Source organism: Nyctibius grandis, chromosome 4 (assembly GCF_013368605.1).
Source record: "Nyctibius grandis isolate bNycGra1 chromosome 4, bNycGra1.pri, whole genome shotgun sequence".
Lineage (NCBI taxonomy): Eukaryota > Metazoa > Chordata > Aves > Nyctibiiformes > Nyctibiidae > Nyctibius > Nyctibius grandis.
In genome coordinates this window covers 80,754,174-80,776,903 of record NC_090661.1, presented here as the reverse complement: position 1 = coordinate 80,776,903, position 22,730 = coordinate 80,754,174, and the positions used below count along the sequence as shown (strand labels likewise).

The window sequence follows — 22,730 nt, the reverse complement described above, 5'->3', positions numbered from 1 at the left end:
AATGCTGGTTTTAATCTTCTAAGTGATGTGAGTAACAATCCCCTCCCTGTCTCATCCCTGCACAGGTCATGGGTATTTAGCTGCTAAATTTCTGTACCTCAGGAAATTATGCTTCCAGAACATCTTGTTTATGTATTTTCTAAACTGTTGCACTTTCCTTAAAATGATGAATGTCAGCAACAGCTGGACTGTATATGATTGAATTTCACCTTGTCTCCATTCCCAGAACTCTGCTTCCATATGGAGTTCAGTAAAGCAATGTCTAAAAGCATGAGAGTAGGGATAAATGTGCACTCTAGACATGATGAGTTCATTGTGTTTGCCTTGAGCCCTAACTTGTTCTGCATTCATAACTTTCAGTATTTGGGCATGCATCTTGCAAAGCACTGGTTTTGTTTGCTCTTGTGCCCACCACAATTCGTCTGTTGTTTTCTCTTCCATCAATTGATTTGGAACTTTTTTTTTTTTTACATACTCATGAAAAGATTTTGGATCTTACCTTTCTCTGGAGCACCACCAATAATAACTTCAATTGCAAATAGCATATGCTGTAATAGAAATGGGTGCAGATCCAAATTCCCCAGATATGTTAGTGGTTTTGAAATCCAAATGCAGCTCTCAGTTGCATAAAGGCAAATACTTTCTAACAGGATGGTTCAAGCCCTCCAAACGAGTAAACACCGAGGTACCTAGTGTGGAGGTACGCTCTTTTCAGTTACTGTATCTCCCTTTCCTAGCTTGTATGGTGTGTATCTGATCTACTAGCTGCATATGACTAAGCTGAGCAGTTAGGATTTTAGGACCCTCATTGATATCACCAAGATGCAAGCAAAGCAGTTTGCTGAGCATATAACTGTTCTCTTAATAAATCACTTTGAGTGGGTATCTGTACAGTTTTGTGGCAGAGTGGAGACTTGCTTTTGTGAAGATCTGTCCTTAATAGTAATGATCCCCCACTAACCCCAGGCCTCTGGCATTGTACCTGGCCTGTGTTTAGTGAGTCCAGGGATTTTTGCAGGTTATCTTCCTGTTTCAAGGTTATACTCCTTCTAGCAACAGCATGACATTATCTCCTGGCTGGTGGCGGTGCTTAGGTTCTCTTCTACAGAATTGCTTCCCAGCAAGTTCTTCCCTATGCTGTGTTTGTGGGACTTGCACAGATTGTAGCATTATAGCTGATTTTTCTTACTCAAATACGATGCTTGCCCTTGTGTTTTTACCCCATCCCAGCTTTTATTTTAAGCCTCATCACTAATATGAAAAGATCAAGTGGATGTACCTCCTCCCAGGTCAGTGTGTCCCTACAAGTAATAAGGGATACTTGCTATTTTGTCTTTTGCTAACGAATAGTACTAGGCATAGGGAAAAACCCTTTGAAAGCCTGTTCGGTGCATCCTTCACTGTTTCAGGGGAACAGGGGAACTCGTACTCACTGTGGGAGTTCAGGAGGTAGGCACGATGCTACTTGGTTTGAGTATCTTCATTCTTACCCACATCTGCAGGTGGTTGGTTTATGCCAAATAGTATTTGATAACTTGCCCTACTTGGCTCCTATGCAGAAGATATGCAACTTGCACAGATCGTCTAGTTACCTCTTGGGGAATTCAGTGCTGCTCTTATGTATCGAGCAACTGGGTAGAAGTAAATGCTGAGATCAAAGTCTGGGTTGTCCTCTGCTTCTACTCCATAGTAATCCACAGGCAGGTCTTTGTAGAACTTGGGTCCAGTGTCAATGTGAAATCGCCCGGCAGCAGCATTCACAACGTGGGAGATGCCCATTCGGCTCAGCTGCACTTTGTCACGAGCAATGTACCTGGAAGAAGGGCAGTGGGTTATATTCACCTGCCGCATTAAAATGTGGGGTAGAACATGCTGCTGATGGTGCAGTTTGTGAAAACTGCATGAAGTAGTAGTGGCTATTTTCTGACAGGTTGATCAGGTCCAAAGTGTCCACCAAAATGCTTCAAGACAGAAGTGACTCGTTAAGAAAGTGACTTTTACATTTCCTGCATTTTTCTCCCAAACATCAGTTTAGGTTCTTCTCAACTGATGAAAAATAAAAAGGTGGTGGTGGTGATATTTCTGCACAAACCAAGAGTTTTCTGGTTTGCTTTCTCACCAAGTCACTTCTGCTGAGCATCCATCAGTTCAGGGGTCTGATGCCATCTGGCAGTGTGAGGAAAAAATGAGGCTGATCCTGTTTTACCTAGCTCTGGCATGACTGCCTGCAGTACCAATGCCATGGCCCCATCAGACTCCTGCAGTGTGGGGCTCCTGTGCTAATGAAGGAGGAGAAATGAGGAGGGGGAATATTCTTTTCAGATACTTAGGATGCCTTTTCTCTATGCTACAGCATCCTATGCACAGTTCAGCCTTCCTCAACACTTAGACTTACCGTGAGGGGTCCCCAAATTAGTGTCTAGCTCTCCCTTTTAAATAAGGAGTGGCAGATTGTGGGGGAAATAGGGTGGGGGCCAAGAGTTGCATTAACACCTTCAACCCTTCCCTCTCTCTTACAGGTCTCCCACGTAAAGGTTTGGCCAGACTTCATCCACGTGCCCCGTGGGGTGTGTGCGTGTCCAGAGCAGCCGCCGCAGCTCCTCCAGGGACGGTGTTCTGGCACTGCTCTGGCTGCCAGGCGTCCGGCTTGAGGCACTTCTTATCTTGGGGCGCAGTAAGTCCCTGCTGCACAGGGTGTCCCAGGCCATCCTGAAAGGTGGAGGGCAGACATTCACCACCAGCCAGAGACATTTCTGAGGTCACCCTCTCTTCCTCTCACCTTCTCTTACCCCCTCGCAAAGGTTGCCCACAGTATTAAGCTTTTTGGGGCAGATACTGTCTTTCTCTTGTGAGTTTATATGCTTATCACAGCAGAACCCATGACTGGACATGGGAATACTGTTACAATCTAAACAATGACAGTCCAGTGGCTCACGTAGTCCCACGTTGTGGTTCAGACAATGATTTCAAAGCCTGTGCTTCTAAAATAGAGTTTTATATTATTATGGCAAATTGGAAGTGAAAGCTTTTGCAAACTACTAGGCTCAGAGCCTCAGTAGGCTTATTTTATCCTGACTACTCAACCCTTCTTTCTAGATATGTCAAACAGTTGATTAAAACTTCGTTATTATATTTTTAAAGATTTTTTTCATAGGAAGTGAGAAAATTCATACTACTATCTGGAATTATAGATGCTATTATTAACGCAGTGAAACAGCCCAGTCCTCAATATGCCAGCACGAGAGTTCTGCTTTCGAATGGGAAGAGGTAATGCTACGGAAAATGTATTGTGTAAATGTGGCTACTCAGTGGGTACAGAAACAAGTTACTAATTTGGTATGTTGAGCTTTTCCTTTAACCATGTAACTAGGACTTCCTTATATATACTTTATCTGATCTGTCTTTTATAATTTGCTCAACAAACTGAGCTGAGCTGAATAGAATTGGTTATGCAAAATCTTATTCCCTGGTTTAGCTCTTCATTGTCAGCTTCGACGGGGGAAACTCTGTAAGGAGTATTTTGGTTCATTCCAATGGTAGTTACCAGCCACACTTGTCCTCATGAAAAAATGTTCATGGTAGAAAAAAATCTGCATGAGTAAGTTATAGTGATTCCAGCTGACATTCATATGAGCATTAGTATTTTTTTAAAAGGTTGTTTCATTTGCATTCCTCTCCTCTCTGCCCCCTCCAAGAACTATCCCATTTCTAATCTGAGGTAAGTACTTCAATTACAAGGAGAAACACTTTTTTAGACATCAGTTTATCTCTGGAATTACTCTGTTCCCATGTGGTACATTTCTTTTGAAATAGTGGTTCCTTATGTTAGCTATAGATTTGAATTGTTGGGAGGAGTTTTTTTAAGAGGGGAATAGAAATTCTATTTTTACCAGAGTTCTGTTTTAAGAAAATATAAAAAAAAAATTTTTTTCTATGTTCTAAAAATTAGTCAAGCATCTGCGTTACAGAGATATTAGGAAGTCTGTCAACTCATACAGCTTTAGGAGAGAAGCATCTGCCTTAGGACATGGTTGAAGTTGTAGTCAATGAGTCAAAGTCTTGCTCTGGCACTGGCTACTGAATGTCTTTTGCATAAATGATTAGAGGGGTGGTTTGGGGTAGAACAGTCCAGGACAGCAAACCTGAAATCTTCCATCTTTCTGCTGAACACCTCTATCATTTACAAATAGGTTGTACATTCATGTTTAAGCACCTCCATTGACAATTTCTTTCCAAACACTAACTGTGGTGAAAGGTTTTCCTAGTTTCCGTAGCTTTCACTAGCTCTAAGTTCACATTTTGGTGTCATTTTTTTTAAAAGTATTTGTCTTTTATGCACAAAGACAGAGTCTGAAGACTAGCCTGCTTTGAGAGCTCGTTGCACCTTTGTATTTATCCATTGTTTTGCTGAAGGAGAAATGGAGCAACTAAGTCCCTGAAAAGGCCACAGAAATGAAGGAGGGAAGCAGCGACTATTGTGTCAGTGTTAGGCCACTGAACATTGACTAGAAGCCACCCTTCTGCCGTGCACTTTGGGTGATTTGCCTCGCCACCCAGCTGCCAAGAGGGGCCCTCTGTTATTTCAGTACACCTTCTTCTGCCACCTTCACAGGCAGCCTTGTCCTCTTGAATACAGTTAAGTTTTCTCCAAATAGTGATGTTCCCAGGATGGTCTTGTATTGTTTGTATTACAAAGAGCTCCACTGCGGAACGTGCTCCACTCCCAAATGTGCATATCTCCTCCTTTTACTGTGAAAACAAAAGCAGATGTTCTTGCCCATTTTGGATGGCTTTATGCAAGAGGAGGCATGGAGGAATTCTTGCACTGGAACGGACATCTCCCATTGGTTTTGATAGCTTCTTTGACACTGGCCACCCAAGTGCCCACTGCGCCTGGTCTGCCCAGCTCCCGCTGGTAATCTCAGACACCAGCATGACTTCTCTGATCCCACGCAGGAGGTCTGCAGCAGAAATGGGACTTGCATTTCCTGTGTCCTGACCACAGGGCCATCTGCCAGTTCATTAAATACTTTCAAGAATAACGGCCTCCTCCACTCCTTCCCACCTCATAATATCTGCAGCAAATGTTCCCCTTTTTTTGATGTATCTCATTCCTTGCAGTGTGGCTAACGACCACTCTAGGGCACTTCTCACTCCCTATAAAGTTGCTTTCAACTGTTTTCGTTTTTTTCTTATTTAGTACTGCCTGTTATCCCTTCCTCTCGCCCTCTCCACTGTATAAATACTTCGATTTTCATATTACCTATCCTCAGAGGGCTGAAGGCTGCTGTCAGCCTTGCTTTCCTAAGTCTCACGGGAGTGGAGAATTACAGGGCACTGCCCAAAAGTCCTGGTAGCATTGCAGCGTTCAGACTGCTGTTAAGATGGGAAGGGACAGGAGGCGGCTCACTCGCACAGCCCTTCTGGGAGCTGTGCCTTACAGGTCCATTACTCCAACCCTGTAACAGCTGGGTGGATAACTGAAGTATAGCACACCTTAGGAAAAGTGCTCCTTCAGAGGTTTGTTTGTTGTTTTGGTTTTTTTGTGGTTTTTTTGTTTGTTTGTTTTTTTTAAGTTGCCTTTCTAGAAGTGAAGATAATTGTGTAGGCTTGGCAAAAGAAGGTAGTGTGTGGATATCAAAAGTTGTGGAATAATGCTCTTTATAAGATGGGTGTGCTTCAGAATTATCCTAAGATGACTTTCAGCTTGTGCTCACATTGATCTTGTATTATAGCTAAGGAATTTACTCCTGTTGAAACACAGATGTGAACTGCTGATGCTGTGTACAAAACTTATTCCATCTGCATTCTGGTCACATTTTTTTCAACTGGAGAACAGCATCAGTTCATTTAACTCTATGTCCAATAAAAAGGAAGGACTGGGGTTCAAATTTCAAATGTGAAGTAATTGGAATTAACAGGCTGTGAATGATTCAAAAGCAGAGAAGTCTCTGTAGGACTATTCAAATAAGATATTGAATAATGAATACACTGAAAAAAAGAATAGCTTTCCATAGAAAATTTACAGACAGGAAAACAAGGCAATTTTTTTCTGAATAAATGACTGCTCAGTTCTAATGTCAGTCTACCATTTTAACTCACTAAATTTATACATGCAAGTGTCACTTACTGAAATGCACATATTTAAAGAAAACAATGCTATGATTAAAATTTTGTGTAATGTTTTATAAGGAGCATGAATAGATTAAACCAAATTAGTGTGAAAGGAAAATGATTATATGTAATAATGTGATGGTTCTTCATTTTAAAAATGTTTTTAATGATTCTCAGCTCAGTTCCTCTATATTCGCTTTTTGTAGTGGATCTGTTTCTGGGATGTGAATGAGCAATACAATTTTAAAAAGCCAGTTTCTGAATGATATTCGTATGGAATGTTCCTGATCTTTGCCCTGCTGGAGTTGTATTGCAGTAATTATTCAATCACGTAGGAGAAATTTTACTATTATATTTAGATTAATTTTGAATTGGTTTGTAGTACAACTGTAATTGTATCTGAACTATGTAATAGAATTTCCTTAATTATGACTAGCAGGAGAATTGCAATCAAAGAGGCCTATTGCAGAGCAGAAGGTCATTTTGATGATCTAGAGTGACCTAGGGTATGACACAGGCCGTACATGTCACCACGTCATGCCTGCATCTGTAGCCGCCTTTCTGGAAACCCATCAGTGGCTTTGCTGCAGTTGGGCTACGAGAGCGACCAGGTCAGTGGTTCCTTATATATGGACTATCCCAGGAAGAAAGGAAGGTGGTCCTGTCAGAGGTCCCAGAGAGCACCTCCTTCCTGACTGTTCAGGCTGCCTCTGTTCCCAGCAGTGAATGCCCCTGTGGACTGCATGTACTGTGGATGCTTTGGTTGTTTTTCAGTTAATTCAGTGACTACAGCTTTATCTGTAACATAATTAGTACTGTTCAGTGCTGTGCTGAGGAGAGGGTCTTTAAAGACAGGTATCACTTGACAGGTGTCTCAGTCCTTGTATACACCAGAGTATTTAATTAAATAAGAACAAACTCAAAAGTCAGTGTAATTTGACAATTTGGCATTACATTGGTACAAGATCAAGCTGAGAGGATGGTGTGAAGGCTGAGATGGGGTGACACAAAACCCAGCCCCATGGTGCTGTGGGAAGTCAGGAGGAAAAAACAACTCTTATGTCTAGGATATTTAGTAGAAAGCCTTTCTATCCTCTGCTTTTCCTTGCATTTTCCAATGCCAAGATAAAGGAGGGATTTGAGTGTAATATAAGGATGTCAATGATATCATTTCAATGATGTATTGAATATTTTAATCATCCCAGGCATTGTATTCGCTTTTGTGTATGGGTAGAACACAGTCATTTTCCTCTGACTTTAGTAAAAATATTTCTGAATTTTTAAATCTTGAGAACAAAGTGCTCTACATCCTGTTTTTTCTCAAGCTGGTATGTGCTGTGACCTTGTCATCTCAGTGAAGATATCAGTCTGACTGCACTTCAGATGATCACAGAATCACAGAATGTTAGGGATTGGAAGGGACCTCGAAAGATCATCTAGTCCAATCCCCCTGCCGGGGCAGGATTGCCTGGACCATATCACACAGGAACGCGTCCAGGCGGGTTTTGAATGTCTCCAGAGAAGGAGACTCCACAACCTCTCTGGGCAGCCTGTTCCAGTGTTCAGTCACCCTCACCGTAAAGAAGTTTTTTCCTCATATTTAAGTGGAACCTCCTGTGCTCCAGCTTGCACCCATTGCCCCTTGTCCTGTCAAGGGATGTCACTGAGAAGAGCCTGGCTCCATCCTCTTGACACTTGCCCTTTACATATTTATAAACATTAATGAGGTCCCCCCTCAGTCTCCTCTTCTCCAAGCTAAAGAGACCCAGCTCCCTCAGCCTCTCCTCATAAGGGAGATGTTCCACTCCCTTAATCATCTTCGTGGCTCTGCGCTGGACTCTCTCTAGCAGTTCCCTGTCCTTCTTGAACTGAGGGGCCCAGAACTGGACACAATACTCCAGATGCGGCCTCAGCAGGGCAGAGTATAGGGGGAGGAGAACCTCTCTCGACCTGCTGACCACACCCCTTCTAATACACCCCAGGATGCCATTGGCCTTCTTGGCCACAAGGGCACACTGCTGGCTCATGGTCATCCTGTTGTCCACTAGGACTCCCAGGTCCCTTTCCCCTACGCTGGTCTCCAACAGCTCTGCCCCCAACTTGTACTGGTACATGGGGTTGTTCTTGCCCAGATGCAGGACTCTACACTTGCCCTTGTTATATTTCATTAAATTTCTCCCCGCCCAACTCTCCAGCCTGTCCAGGTCTCTCTGAATGGCTGCGCAGCCTTCCGGTGTGTCAGCCACTCCTCCCAGTTTTGTGTCATCAGCGAACTTGCTGACAGTGCACTCTATTCCCTCATCCAAGTCATTAATGAATATATTGAATAGTACTGGTCCCAGAACCGACCCTTGCGGGACTGCACCAGACACAGACCTCTAACTGGACTCAGTCCCATTGACCACCACTCTCTGGCTTCTTTCCTTCAGCCAGTTCACAATCCACCTCACTACCCGATCATCCAGACCACACTTCCCCAGTTTAGCTGCAAGGATGCTGTGGGAGACCGTGTCAAACGCTTTACTGAAATCGAGATAGACCACATCCACAGCTTTACCATCATCTATCCACCGGGTAACATCCTCATAAAAGGCTATCAAGTTGGTTGAGCATGACTTCCCCTTGGTGAAGCCATGCTGAGTGCCCCTAATGATCCCCCTATCCTTGATGTGCCTAGAGACAGCACCAAGAACAAGTTGCTCCATCACCTTTCCGGGGATGGAGGTGAGGCTGACCGGTCTATAGTTCCCCGGGTCCTCCTTCTTGCCCTTTTTGAAGACTGGAGTGACATTCGCTTTCCTCCAGTCCTCAGGCACCTCTCCCATTGCCCACGACTTAGCAAAGATGATGGAGAGTGGCCTAGCAATGACTTCCGCCAGCTCCCTCAGCACCCGGGGGTGCATCCCATCAGGGCCCATGGATTTATGGACGTCCAGATTGCTTAATTGGTCCCTGACCCAGCCCTCATCAACCAAGACAGATTCCTCCTCTATCCTGACTTCTTCTGAGGCCTCAGGGGTCCGGGGCTCCTCAGGACAGCCTCCAACAGTATAGACAGAGGCAAAGAAGGCATTCAGTAACTCCGCCTTCTTTTTATCCTCTGTCTCCAGGGCCCCCACCTCATTCATCAGTGGGCCTACATTGCCTCTAGTGTTGGCTTTACCTGCAATGTATTTGAAGAAGCCCTTCCTGTTGTCCTTGACCTCTCTTGCAAGGTTTAATTCCAAGGAGGCCTTAGCTTTCCTAGTTGCCTCCCTACATCCTCTGACAACAGACTTATATTCCTCCCAAGTGGCCAGCCCCTCCTTCCACGATCTGTACACCCTCTTCTTCCACTTGAGTTTGCCCAGCAGTTCCCTGTTCAACCATGCAGGTCTCCTGGTACCCTTCCTTGACTTCCTACCTGTTGGGATGCTCTGATCTTGAGCTCGGAAGAAGCAGTCCTTGAATGCTAACCAACTATCTTGGGCCCCCTTACCTTCTAGTACCCTGTCCCATGGGATTTCCCCTAGCAATTGCTTGAAAAGGCCAAAGTTGGCCCTCCTGAAGTTCAGGGTTGTGATTCTGCCAGCTATTCTGTTCCTGCCACATGAGATCCTGAACTCTACCATCTCATGGTCACTACAACCAAGGCTGCCCTCAACCTTCACCTCTTCAACCAGACCCTCCTTGTTAGTGAGGATAAGATCCAGCAGCGCTCCTCTCCTAGTTGGCTCATCCACCATTTGCATCAGAAAGTTATCATCAACGCACTGGAGGAACCTCCTGGACTGGGGATGGCTGGCTGAGTAGGCCTCCCAGCAAATATCAGGGTAGTTGAAATCCCCCACAACAACCAGGCCCTGTAATTGAGAGACTGCTCTCAGCTGCCTGTAGAAGGCCTCATCACCCTCCTCATCCTGATCTGGTGGCCTGTAATAGACACCCACAACAGTATCACCCCTGCCAGCCTGCCCCTTAATTCGCACCCACAAACTCTCAACTCGCTCCTGATCCGCCCCTGGACAGAACTCAATACATTCTAGCTGCTCACTCACATAAAGAGCAACTCCGCCACCTCTCCTTAGCGGCCTGTCTTTCCTGAACAGGACATAGCCATCCATGACCACATTCCAGTCATGCGAGGCGTCCCACCAAGTCTCTGTAATTGCCACTAGATCATAGCCCCCCGACCGAACACAGATTTCCAACTCCTCCTGTTTATTCCCCATGCTGTGTGCATTGGTGTACAGGCATTTCAGGGAGCGAGCTGGGCACACCGATTTCACCCCAGGGGGATGGGAGGCCTTCTGGTCTACCTCAACACTAGAGCGTTGCCCCAGTGGTGCAAGCCCAGCTACTACCCCATCCCCCTTCGAATCTAGTTTAAAGCTCTCCGAATGAGCCCTGCTAATTCCTGTCCCAGAACCCTTTTGCCCCTACGACATAAACCTTTCCCATGTACCACTGTCACGCCTGGTGTCTTATAAAACCAGCCATTATCAAAGAACCCAAAGCCCTGCCTGTAGCACCAGTCTCGTAGCCAGGCGTTAATAGAGAGAATCCTACTATTCCATTCCATGTCATCACCTGAAAAGGGAAGGAGGGAGGAGAAAACAACTTGTGCCCCAGACTCTTTCACCAATCGTCCTAGGGCCTTGTAGTCTTTCTTCATCCCCTTCAGACTACGGGATGCAGCTTCTTCCTCACCTGTCTGGAAGATCAGCAGGGGGTAGTAGTCTGTGGCCTTCACCAGGTTGGGGAGTTGCCTGGTGATATCCCTGATTCGGGCTCCAGGCAGGCTGCAGACCTCCCTGTGATGGGGGTCAGCTCTGCATATTGGGCCCTCAGTTCCCTTTAAGAAGGAGTCTCCAACCACTAAAACTCTTCTCTTCTTCCTTGTGGAGGAGGTAGCTATACGCCTGTCAGGTTTTTCTGACTGTGGTGGGACCTCTGATATAGGTTGCCTCTCCACCACATCCCCATTGGACCGGCTGTATTCCATTAGGGCTTCATATCTATTGCTCAGAGGCACCTGTGGTGGCAAGGTAGGCAAGGAGGGCACTCGCCTTTTGCCACGGCCATAGACTTGCCTCCACTCACTCCTCTCCTCTAGGTTATCGTTTTCCACCTGAGAGGGGCAGAGTACAGGGGTCCCTCGATCCTGGGAGTTCTCCGGCAGGTGCTCCCATTTTTGTTGCAGGGAGGGCAGAGCCTGGCTCCACCAGTCTATCTCCATTTCAGCCTCCCGAATGCTCCTAAGCCTTTCTACTTCGGCTTGAAGCCTTTCAACCTGGCTTTGCAGCTGTGCCGCTCGGCCGAGCAGATCATCTACTTGCTCACAGCGCACACAGCCCCCTGACACCACAGAGCATTCCCTGCAGCCGGCAACCTGCACCATCGCCTCCTTCCGTGGGAGCTCTGTCTGGGTTCCCACATCCATTTTGGTCTTCTTCCACCGGGTAGATACCATTGTTCTTTCAGTGAACTGGGAAATACCTGTTGGTGCCACCCCTGGTTCACAGCTCCTTGGCACCTTCCTCGCCTTGTGCACTGGGAGGGAGTCAGCGCCCTCCCCAACGAGCTGCAAACGACTGCAGCCTCTCCTACCCTGGAGGAGCCTCTCCTGCCCTGGAACACACCCAGTCACTGCTGACTCACACAGGCACTGCTGAGTCTCCCTCTCCCTTCTGGCCAGGGACTAGTCCCTGCCCTCCAGGAGACTTTTTATCACCCGATAACAGGGGGTGGAGCCTTTAAATCGCTTAAATCGCCCGCAGTGCCTCCGGCTACGCCCCCTCCTCTCCTGATTCGTTGCTGGGAACCTCCGGGTCTGGGTCCGGGGTCAGGGGGAAGCAGCTCGGGGCTGATGCTCGCGGGGGGCTGATTTGTGGTGGTAAAAGACCAGGCTGAAGCCCAGGGCTTGGCTGAAGTAGGTCATGTCAAGTTCATGCCTATCGTGTATTGAAAAGTCATAAACGTTTCTCAGAAAGCCTATCCCTTGGAAAGATTCCTCCAAGATAACATATGTTTGAGAGAGGGTTTTGTGTGGCTGCATCTCCACACAAATGACTAGTATTACTGTCATCATTCTTTCTTCCTTGGTGTTTAACCCGATAGTCTCGCTGAAGCTGTAATTTATCAATTGCTAGGAGTGCTACGGGATATAGATGGTATGAATCAAATACAGTGATGACTGAGGTAGGGCTGGCTGGACTTGAAAGCTGTTTCCAGGGAGGCACGAGGTATTTGAGTAGCCAACTGTTTGTAAGAAAATCCTTCCAGCAGCTGGAGGATGTAATCTGAACAGCACTTCCAAATTTAGTAGAGGCTTCCAGACCCACGACTTTAACCCAGCTATATGTTTAGGGTAAGGCACCCACTTGGCGTGACTTGGCAAAATCCATTTAGGTGGACTTGCTCTCAACAGACCACACAGAGCCTATGTTGGTGAGCAGACTAAGTTAATCTCTGTGTTGGACAGCTTTGAGCAGCACAAGCAAAAGGAAAATATCTGATAGGGTTTTTTTCCCCTCATTATTGCATTGGTACCACATTTTCTGTCCTAACTGGAGAGGGATTGTGACGCCTCTCCTCTGTCCAAGTAGAACTTTCCTCTGTGTGACATCCAGGAAAATCAGCAGCGACATTTCTGATGGAAAGCACTACTCAAATGTAAGGAAGAAATTAATCAACCCATCCTGGTTCTCAAATATGCTGAATTTACCACAGCTTCCACTGATGTTACGGGTTGCCAGGCCTCAGAAACCTCAAAAATGTCTAATTTTTTCATAGCGAGTCTGTGGGCCAGCCAGCAGGGCTCAGACCTGATGGTCTTGACTGTTTCAGGATGTACATCAGCATGCACGCCCCGAGGCAGGGTGGCCTCATTTTTGTCTGTAACTGTAGTATAAAACATTCTCGTGTCATCAGCTGGTTAGTACACTTGTATTTACCAACCATGTGTGTGGTTCTTGATGGTGGCTAGGCAGAAGCAGCCATCCTTTCATGTGCAGCAACGTTGTACCAAATGTGCAAAACCTGGCCACCTGCTGATTTTGCTAATTTTTCTGGGTCTTGCATGTATATTTATTTTATTCTTTAGCCACGGGAAATAATCTCTGTAGAGATACTGCCCACACTGCAGCTTTGACTGGATAAAAGAGAAGTGAAAAATATGGGCAGCTAAATGGATTTTTCCCTGACCCACCCCTTCCTCACGGAATGCAAAACCAAGGGTTTTCTGGACACAGTTGCATTTTTGTAATATAAATGGGATCCTAACCATGTTTCTGAGTCAGGACAGAAGCAGGGACAGAGTCCGCACCAGGCAGGGGTGGGCACATGGAGTATGCTTTACAGAAACCATGGCTGATAGGTAACACCACCAGAAGGACTGCAGAGATAAGAGGAGATAGCTCACCCACCACAAGATTTCCTGCACCGCCTTCACCACTGAAGCTTGGGTATATTTTGTTGCTGAACTGGACCTTTTATTTACTAGTTACAAATTTTACATGCCATTTTAATAGTGTGCATTGTAACTATTTAAAGCTGTGCATTAAACAGGCCCAGACACTGTTAACAATCTGCATGTTACGATATATTTTTTTGTAACTGCTTGTTATAGTATCAGCTATTAAGAATTTATTACTAGTGCATTTTAGGTGGTGCTTTACAGTCATTTAATTACAGCCGTCTAGCAATCATTACATAAATATGCATCAAGAGCAAGAACCCCAATGTAAGGTGACCCAAAAGGCTTTTACCTGCCAAGACCAGAGTTCAGGCCCTCAGGTGGCAATGATGTCATTGGCATATGCAGGGAAACACAAACATTTAAAGCTGTGCGGGGAGCGGTGTTCCTCCCCGGCCCTAGGTGTTCATGAAGTCATCATCTGGAGCGAGAGCACTGTAGAGCTCTAAGGACCTGAACTTGGCTCTTGGCAAGCAAGAAAAGGAAAGTCGGTTCCCCTCCAGCCCTAGTCCCAGCAAAGATGCAGGGCTTTTGGCTGTGAGCACAGAAGTGCAACTGCAAAACTGGGCCCTCTGGAGCCCCTTGGTACTCTTGTGCTCTCAGCTGCCAAGTGCATCCTTATACCCATTAACCCAACTTGATCTGGTAGAGAGTCAGACACACTGCATATGACCCAAAGACAGTAGCTGGTCCAAAATGCATCTGCCATATCTCCATGCTACTTGTCACTGCAACAGCATGCCCATATTTAAGAGTCTCTCTAGCTCCCTGCCAGGCTACGGCTCCTAGATCAAACATTATTGCTAGTGTCTTGTTCTGCAGTGGACTTCAGCCATCAGACTTGACTGATGACCGGACAGTCTGTAACTCCTTGCTCCATTCAGTACTCATATTTTTTACTCCCTCTTGAGAAAACAAAAATCCCAATCTACAGTATTGTAGCACTAAACAGCTCTTGGACGTGCTACATTCATGAGATGCTTTTGCTATCCCTGTGCTCCTACTTGAAGACAAGCTTGCCTAAAATTCAGTTGTTTCTGTGTTGAAGGCTGGCTCTTCTGTGCACAAGGGTTGTTACATCGCTGTATCTCTATTGCCTCCAGCAATGACTTGTCCGAGGTGAAGCCAGTATACTCTGAATGGGTAAACTCTGTTTTTTTCTTCTGGAAGCACATCAGAAGATTACTGAAAAACTCAAAGGATGAAACAGTTCTGAAAGACAGGCTGGCAAGTTGATGCAGGTTGCTGTAAATCAGGAGTAACGTGTGCCACTTTGATTTCCTCTTGGAGCTGCCAGTAACCAGCTGGGTTGTCTGGCTGACACTGGTGTTTTGGTACAACCACTCCAAGGCCTTCACCCTCCCTGAACATCACATATCCTTGTTGCTTTTTCATGTCTTTTAGTAATGCTTTACCAGTATTTGCAGCCTGCAATTGCAGAGAGCATGTGGTGCTCTCATTACTGGATGATGTTAGTACAGCATGACCCTGCAGACAGGTACAAGCTTGGGTTTATTCACAGATTGGCTGAAATGTGCTGAGTCTATTTCTCTGAAGCAGACCGAGTGGACTGGAGGCTCACATTTGCGGTGATGCATTTCAGCCACAGCACTGTCGCTGTGTGGGAGGCAGAGCCTGGTAGTGCTGTTCACTGCAGGGTACATTCTCTGCTCCCTCTCTGTGGCTCTTTGGGGTGAAGCTGCGACTGACAAGCAGCCCTACTACTACACTCTTTTGCATACTGTCTACTTTGTAAGGAGTGTCGATCTGGACATCTCACTTCCAACTGAACACAACACAAGAAAGCCACAGATGGGTTGCTGGGCACGCTGCATCTAGCTTAATGAAAGGACAAGGTGTCACTTTGGTGTTTCCAGTCTCTCAGACATGGTTTTACTCTTCAGGCTTACTCCATGTTGCGTACTCTTAATCTAGCCTGATCTAATTTTCCCAGGTCACCTCTAAAATGATCTAAGGCAGAAGTCACGTTTGTTTCTTGCTTCAGCAGCATTCAGAGGCCAAGGATTTCCTGTTCTGTGCCTTGCACAGAACCCCAGTTGCAATGCAGTCCCTTAGGTCAGTGTCCTGTGTCCCCACCAGAGTTTAGCAGGCCACATCTGAAGGTGAATGAGGCTGCTGTAACAATAACTAATATAGCAGTGTCCTTCAGCCCAGTGCTGGAAACATCAGGCTTCAGAATTCAAAGAATTCCATTACAAATGAATGGTTCCTGCCCCAAGGATTTAACCAAAAGGATGGCACAATGCAAACCCCTTCTCCCCTGTGACTAGCTCTGGTATGTTCTTCTATCTTAAAAACAATATATTGCCTTTTTTGGGGTCTGTTCTGTTTGGGGGCATTGACAGCTTTACTGCTCTTTGTTCTTGTTCTGTGGTCTCTACCAGCACCATGAAGATAGCTCTATGCTACCCAACTTATAGGAGACAGCAGACACATATCTCTACGCTTGGTGTAGCAGAAGCGTTGAGTAACCTGCTAGGAAGAAAGATGGAAAACAGCAGGAGGTAGGCAGCCACAGTCCCCTGGTGTTTCTTGAGCACTGGAATGCATTTTACAGTTGTTATCACAGTGAGCCTGTGAGGAAGACACTGCTGTTCCCACCATACAGTTGGAGATGGCAAAGTTAAGTTGGATGATTTTTCTACATCTCTCCACAAGTCTGAGGTGGGAGGCAACCCAGGGGCAGAGTGCTGCCAAACACTGGTAGTGATAGCTGAACCTGCATAAAGAGTCACCCTCGTGTTTAATTTGGGTCAAAAGCTGTGCCCACCTCTAGTGAGTCAAAGGCAGCTTACATTATGAGGTGAAAGTCATGGTCAAGTTTGGACTTCTGTGCGCTGGGAGGCGAGGTTTCCTAGGAATGCTTCGGCAGGCTTTAGCTTTGATGCTCAAAATAGAATTCAGAATATGTAAAATCAAACCAAGGACACAGAAACCCTGTCTCACCATGCTGTGTTCCTGATACCCTCCTTTCAGTGCTTGCAAAATCCTTCTTTAGAGATACCCTAAAAAAAATTTCATGATCCCTTATTAAATGCAGTGATATTATGGCTTAAAAACAACTGCACTGTCTTTCTAATTGTTTCTTCATCTTTCTTTCTCTTACCCTAGCCTCTTTCATCTGAGACTTTCTAGCAATGTGATAGCCATGGCAGCATTTGGAGAGGTTTGGAAGGCTAGTTCCAGTAGCCTGTATTTCTCACCAGTATCTTCTGGCAGAAAGATAAACTACAGAGCTGATAGCAAGCTCTTGTTGCCCAGGTTTCTGGCTACAGAACTGGGAAGGATAAACACCTCCTTAAGCACTGCAAGATAGAAATAGAACAAGAGAAAGGAATGGAAATCCTCTCATAACGCAATGGCTAGAAGCAATCCAGCTGTTTCGTTTTATTCCCACCATGAGAACTACCGTCAGTCCCAGTGCACGCTTGGCCACCTGTCAAATCAGGTTTGTGAACTAAAGCTTATTGGAATTTGACACGCTCTGGTCTTGGAGCACGCTGGTGTGATCAATACAGACTTCTCCTATAGCAGTGACACAACACGTATGCTACCCATGCAGTCTCAGATGCCCCTCATAAATCATTAAAATATTGGCCAGTTCTAATCAGACCCTTTGGGGTATAATGTAATACACTATTTGAGAACTAAAAACAATAAATCAGTTAGTACAGAGGTCAGACTTAGACTGAACAGAGCTGAGACTTACTTGCTGATGTGTGTATAGTTTGAGAGATGCAATGGAAGGAGATGAAATCCCTAGTCAGCTAAGCAAATTGCTTTCTTATTGTAAAATCTCACTACTAATTCTGCTGAAGGGAAAAAAGTAGGAACTCATCATATTCTGTAGCACAGCTGATTTGAGGTCTAGAATTTCCCAGCAGTTGTGTTAGCTCTTGGGATTACAGGTATTTCTAATCATCGTCCTTTAGGTTAACTCTTAACCGTGTTTCTAAAACAAACTAGCAGTTAAAAATATGTGTCCCGAAATGTCATCGATCACCTGGTTCAAAAAGAACAGAACACATTTTCTTCTAGAGCGTAGAAACCAGTTAACCACTAGCAAAAAATAATTTGGATCCCATTAGAAGGCAGCTGCTGTGGTTGCACTCTTCAGTCTTGCCTGGGACACTACAGGCAGCTTTGTGAAGGGCCTTGCAGTGCCCAAGTGCAGGGAACCAGTAACAGCCTGCATGCTGAGGTGCCGTTGCATAAACCCAACTAATCGATGCCTTCTCTTTGATACAGAAAGGGTTGAGTCCCATCTGCGTTTTTCAAGTGTTATCTGACTCTGAGGACAACATGGTATGGGGTACGGCCAATCTCCATGGCCAACACATAGTTTGGCCACCATAAATGTTATCTGGCAAAGAATGATACTGCAGGCTAACTCCCTCATTCAAGCTCTATCTGCATGTACCTTTTGTTTCTTACCTTATATTTAGAAGAGAAATACCTAATAATTGTTTCTTACCTTACCTTAGGGCAAGGACATTTTGTGGCAGAAGATTGTGCTCTGCACATACACTGCAAATGCTAAAGCTATATTAACTCTCAGTACTGCTCTTTAATTCTGCTTGTTTCCCCTTGCATTTTTTTGTCAAACCTCTCTCCGTTTGGCCTAAATTGGGCAGAGTGTTTTTGAAGCCTGTGCAGCAGAGCAGCTTGGCATCTGAGTTTTACCTGTGGAGCTATATTTCTAGTAGTGGTCTGTGGGGAAGGCTGTCAGAGGCCCCAGCTGTGGTAGCCCCCCTTCAGTCATGAATGTTAGAAAAGGGCTTTGCTCCAATCCTGTGAAAGCTGCTGTTATGCCGAGCACAGGCTTTGCTGTGGGGAGGTGCGAGTCACATGAACTCTTGGGGTTCATGCTGGTGGCTTTTGAGCTGAAACGTCTGGAGGGCAGTGCCAGGAACTGATCTCAGACTTCGTCTTTGGTAATGCAAACCAGTAATCCAGAAAGTCACCGTAAAACAGTGAACAAAGTCTCTGTGAGACACTGGCAGTAAATGAAAGAGCTGGCAAAAACCAGCGCAGTAAATAACGTGGTGAACAGAGTGGAACTTGGCCTGTTTGAATGATGCACCAATACCTCCAAACCGGGTGCATGCATGGGGCAAGGTGGATTGATATTGTGTTTTACTTCTAATTAGACCTAAAGCAAGTGTGAATTTCTTTTAAGCCTGGTGGAGAAATAGCTGAAACACAGATGGAGACACAATAATCAGTTTCATCAGAGGTATAGCACAGCTTGGTGTGGGAACTTAATGAAGATTTGTTGGTGAACAACAATCTCCCAACCCGCCTAACGTGCTCTCCATTTAATTTGCTCTGCTATTGTAGTAAATTTGAAGCCCCCAGGTCAGACTCAGCTTTTGTGGCTCTTGTAGTCTCTGCAGTGTCAGCAGGAAGCATGAACCGAAGCCTTAGAGCCTGGACTCGAGCAATGTGTATTTCTCCTAATGAAACCCAAAGCCAGGTGAAACTTTTGGGAGAGAGGAAACAGGATATGGAGTCCCTTTGGGGGAAGGGGGGTGTTCATAACACTCAGAAACTTGGCCCATGTTTCTGGTCTCCTCCCTTTCCACCCCACAAAGGGCTTGTAGCATTTTTAGACAAACTTGGATCCATCATATGTTGTGAGAGAACCTGCTGAGAAATTTGGTGATTCCTGCACTCCATGGCAGAGGAAACGTGTGTTTCTGCTTTGTGTTTTTAGGAAAGTAGGAAGATGAAATTCAAAATAAAACAGCAGATGGGAATCTCACAGAGACAGACACTGGGAAATGTTTAGACAAGTTTTGTCCCCAGTCGAGCTCAGGATTTAGCAACTAAACCGTAGAGAGACTTCAGAAAGACAATGAAATGCGTTTTGGCTTCAAATACAGTTCCTCCAGAATCCAGTGAGAGTTGTGCATGTGAATCTGAAGGCAAAGTATAGCCAGCAGTATGGGGAATAGATGTAATGTGAGAAACTCTCATGCTATATTATTATAGTCTGAATTGTTTCCATCATTTCGAGTTAAGTAATTCCCCACTATCCATCTCTCAAGTGCAAACAGTACAGCCTTGATGTGCCCCAGGGAAAGGAAGCAAACCAGCCTTTGAATCTTTACCCAACCTTACTGCTCATATTTTGCTTTCAGTGAATAACTGTTCAAATCCTTTAATATTTCATTCCCATAAAAATATATTTACCAGGGGTTTTTGTGGCAGCAGTGAGGCTGTGTTTATTATTTTAGGAACACCACACGACTGGCTTCAGAGAAAAGACAAGGCAGGAGCACAGAGTGCTGCAAATCTATCAGAGAACAGCATGTTTTCCACCTGTTGAGGCAGCAACCACAATAACAGATGCACATAATAATTACCTGTACCTCAAAGGCAGCACCAAGTCCTGTACCTTCTGCTCCCCACCTAGCAGACAGCTTGGTAATGGAATTACAAAAGAGGTGCAACGAGAGAGTAGGGTAGGTAGTGCTTTGTGAAGAACAAAAGAGCAGCTCTTATTAAAGAGAAACTGGAAGGTGGAGGATGAGAAGGAAAGATCTGAGGCACCATGATGCTATAAGAAGAGTGGAGCTCAGGAACTCCAGGAGCCTACCTTATTTTTAGAGTGGTGGTCAGGTTTTTGCTAATACCTTTTCTAAGGCTGCTCTCATTTGTACTCTTAATATCAGAGATAATTTCTACTGATAAATAAGTGCCTCACACACCTACTGGAGCCCACTCCTTCCCAGAGACAGATGGCCCTGCAGTGGCAAGAGGGGCACATACCCCTGTAGGGTAAGGGCCTCATCTCAGTGACACCATGAGTGACCATGACCATGTGCCAGGACCCTGTTCCTCTTCCCCTCCCTGCCACCTAGCACTGGGAGCGTGCTGGAGCTACGCTACCCTTTTGTTTGCAAGTGCCCCAGAGCATCTGGTGTAAGAAGTGCTGGGGACAGTACAGGGAGCATGCACGCAGAGCAAGTGAAACACCTTTGTTCTTTCCTGCTAAAGTGCTGAGACTTGTGAGGCTCTTTTTCTCCCCCTCCTCTGACTACCAAGAGGAAAGAGGTGACATTTGACCGTGTGAGCTCTGGAGTGGTTTGTACCATATTAGTTCCTTACTTGCAGAAAGGAACAGATCCTTCCTAGCAGGGATTTACAGGGAAAGGGTATGATCTCAGCCCCAATTTAATCTTGACAGAAGCAGATGATGAGAAGACTGTGTGCCGAGTTGGAGTTTTCCTTTGAATTCCTATGGTGTTGAAGGCAGTGCTATAAATAGACACAGTATCCTTTTTACCCTGGTACAGTTCTGTCTCCAGCTCCCCATATAGACAGCAAGTCTGCTGGTAGGTATTTACCAGGAATTAATTTAACCCAGTCTTCTCTTTCTGTACTCTTTTACTACAAGCATCCCTATGGCTTCCACAGCCATATAAACATATTTCCTCAATAAAAGTGTTCTGAGGAAGGCTGCTGATATTAAAAATTCCATTTCTGCCTGGAGATTCAGTTATAAATAATCCAAAGAAGCCCCAAACTATGAAGAGTTAGTTTAAAAAAAAAAAAAAACAGGCAAAAAAAAATCCCCCCTCAAGTTCTTAATCATTTGTTTCTTTCCCCCAAGTTTTGTTTTTGAACTGCACAGCATTTTATTCATAGTCTGTTTCACATTTTCTCCAGTGTAACTGGCTGGCCAGTTTCTCCCTTCACAGGAACAACTCTTGTGAACATCAGCTGAGAAGAAGGAAACCCAGATACAGTGTTTCATGGCTATTATCTTAAAGACAGATCTGTAAGAAATTTAAATACAAGCCATATTGGTATTTAAAAAAAACCAAACCCCTCAAATTTAAGCATCTTTGTGGGTGAGAGAGCCTCAGCCTGGGAATCCAGCTGGAAAGCAAACTAGAATTTCACAAATATTAGAGTTTCTGAGTACAGCGGCAGAGATGAGAGTCTGGCCTAACCCTGCAGTTGTCTCCCTGCTTGCAGAGCGGGCTGTGGTTAAGTTCATGCTGCTCAGTGCATGTATTGAGTTCACTGGGGTTTGGTTTGTAAACAAGCTTAAAAGTACTTGCCTGGTAGTTGAAGCTCCTGCGCTGCGGTCTCTTGGATTACCTTTGTTTGAATAATACCAGTTAGTTTCTTCCTAACGTGCCAGTTGCACAACAGATTTCTAGCCTCTCTGTGTTCAGCTTATTCAAAGTCTATTTTTATTTGTGTTAATTATAAACCATAATGCCCTACCCTCTTTGGACCTGCAAGCATGAGCCAGAGCGAGCGACTGGAGGGCAGCAGCAGCGGGAGGCTGAGTTTTCAAAGAGGACGATAGTCAGGTGGTGTGAGCAGATGTGACCCGGCCAGCCTTGCTGGGGCTGCGCGGGTTTACACCGGGTTTGCACTGGCCGTAGCAACGCTGGTGGCGATAGTAGGATTTGCACCAGAGACGTGAATGGTGGGGGGGTGGTTGGGGTTTGCCCCAGATACCTGGGCCTTTGCCATGTGTGCTTGTTGCGGTTTACCCCAGCTGTGAGCAATGGGGGGGTGATGGGGCTTACCCTGAGCCTACCCGTGTTGGTGGGCAGCTGGCGTTCATCCTCGCAGCAGGCATCACTGGGGCGGTTGGGTCTTACCCCGGCGACGTGCATCACTGCGGGGCTGGGGTCACCCCTGGCACGCGTGTTGCGGGCTGTCGGTTTTACCCTGCACGCGTCTCAGCGGGGCAGATGGGGTCTGTCCTGGCGGGGCGAATGCGGGGGGCTGCGCCTCAGCCTCCCGGGTGGCACAGGGCACCTGCGGCGTGCCAGGGCGGGGGCGCTCCCCAGCACAGACCCCCGCACCGCCGGCCCCGCTTCCCCCGGGGCCTGACCCCCCGGAAGGGCCAGCACGGGGCTGCGGCCGGGGGCGGCTGGGCACCGGCCCCCGCTCCCCGCCCGGGCCCTGCCGGCCGGGGCGCCGCCCGCGCCGGGCCGATGGCGCCACCCGCGCCGGGCCGATGGCGCCACCTGGCGGCCCCACCCGGAGCCGCGGCTGGCGCGGGGAGGGGGGCGGGCGAGGGGGCAGCGCCTTATTTTGGGGGGAAACCGCATGTGTTACATCGTAGCGTGAAAGCTGCGTTCTGTGTGTCGCTCTACGGTGTTTGCAG

General features: G+C 46.2%; 1 protein-coding gene across 1 annotated transcript in view; it reads right to left on the bottom strand.

Annotated features, from left to right (window-relative positions):
* Nucleotides 1-21,883, bottom strand: part of LOC137662153 (dual specificity protein phosphatase 13B-like) — a 28,581-nt gene extending 6,698 nt beyond the window's left edge. Inside the window, exons 1-3 of the mRNA XM_068398247.1 lie at nucleotides 21,664-21,883; nucleotides 2,518-2,709; nucleotides 1,593-1,813 (exon numbers count right to left, since the gene is read on the bottom strand). Coding sequence (XP_068254348.1) covers nucleotides 1,593-1,813; nucleotides 2,518-2,708 — 412 coding nt within the window. The 5' untranslated portion in view covers nucleotide 2,709; nucleotides 21,664-21,883. The remainder of the gene's footprint in view (nucleotides 1-1,592; nucleotides 1,814-2,517; nucleotides 2,710-21,663) is intronic.
* Nucleotides 21,884-22,730: the final 847 nt, after the last annotated feature.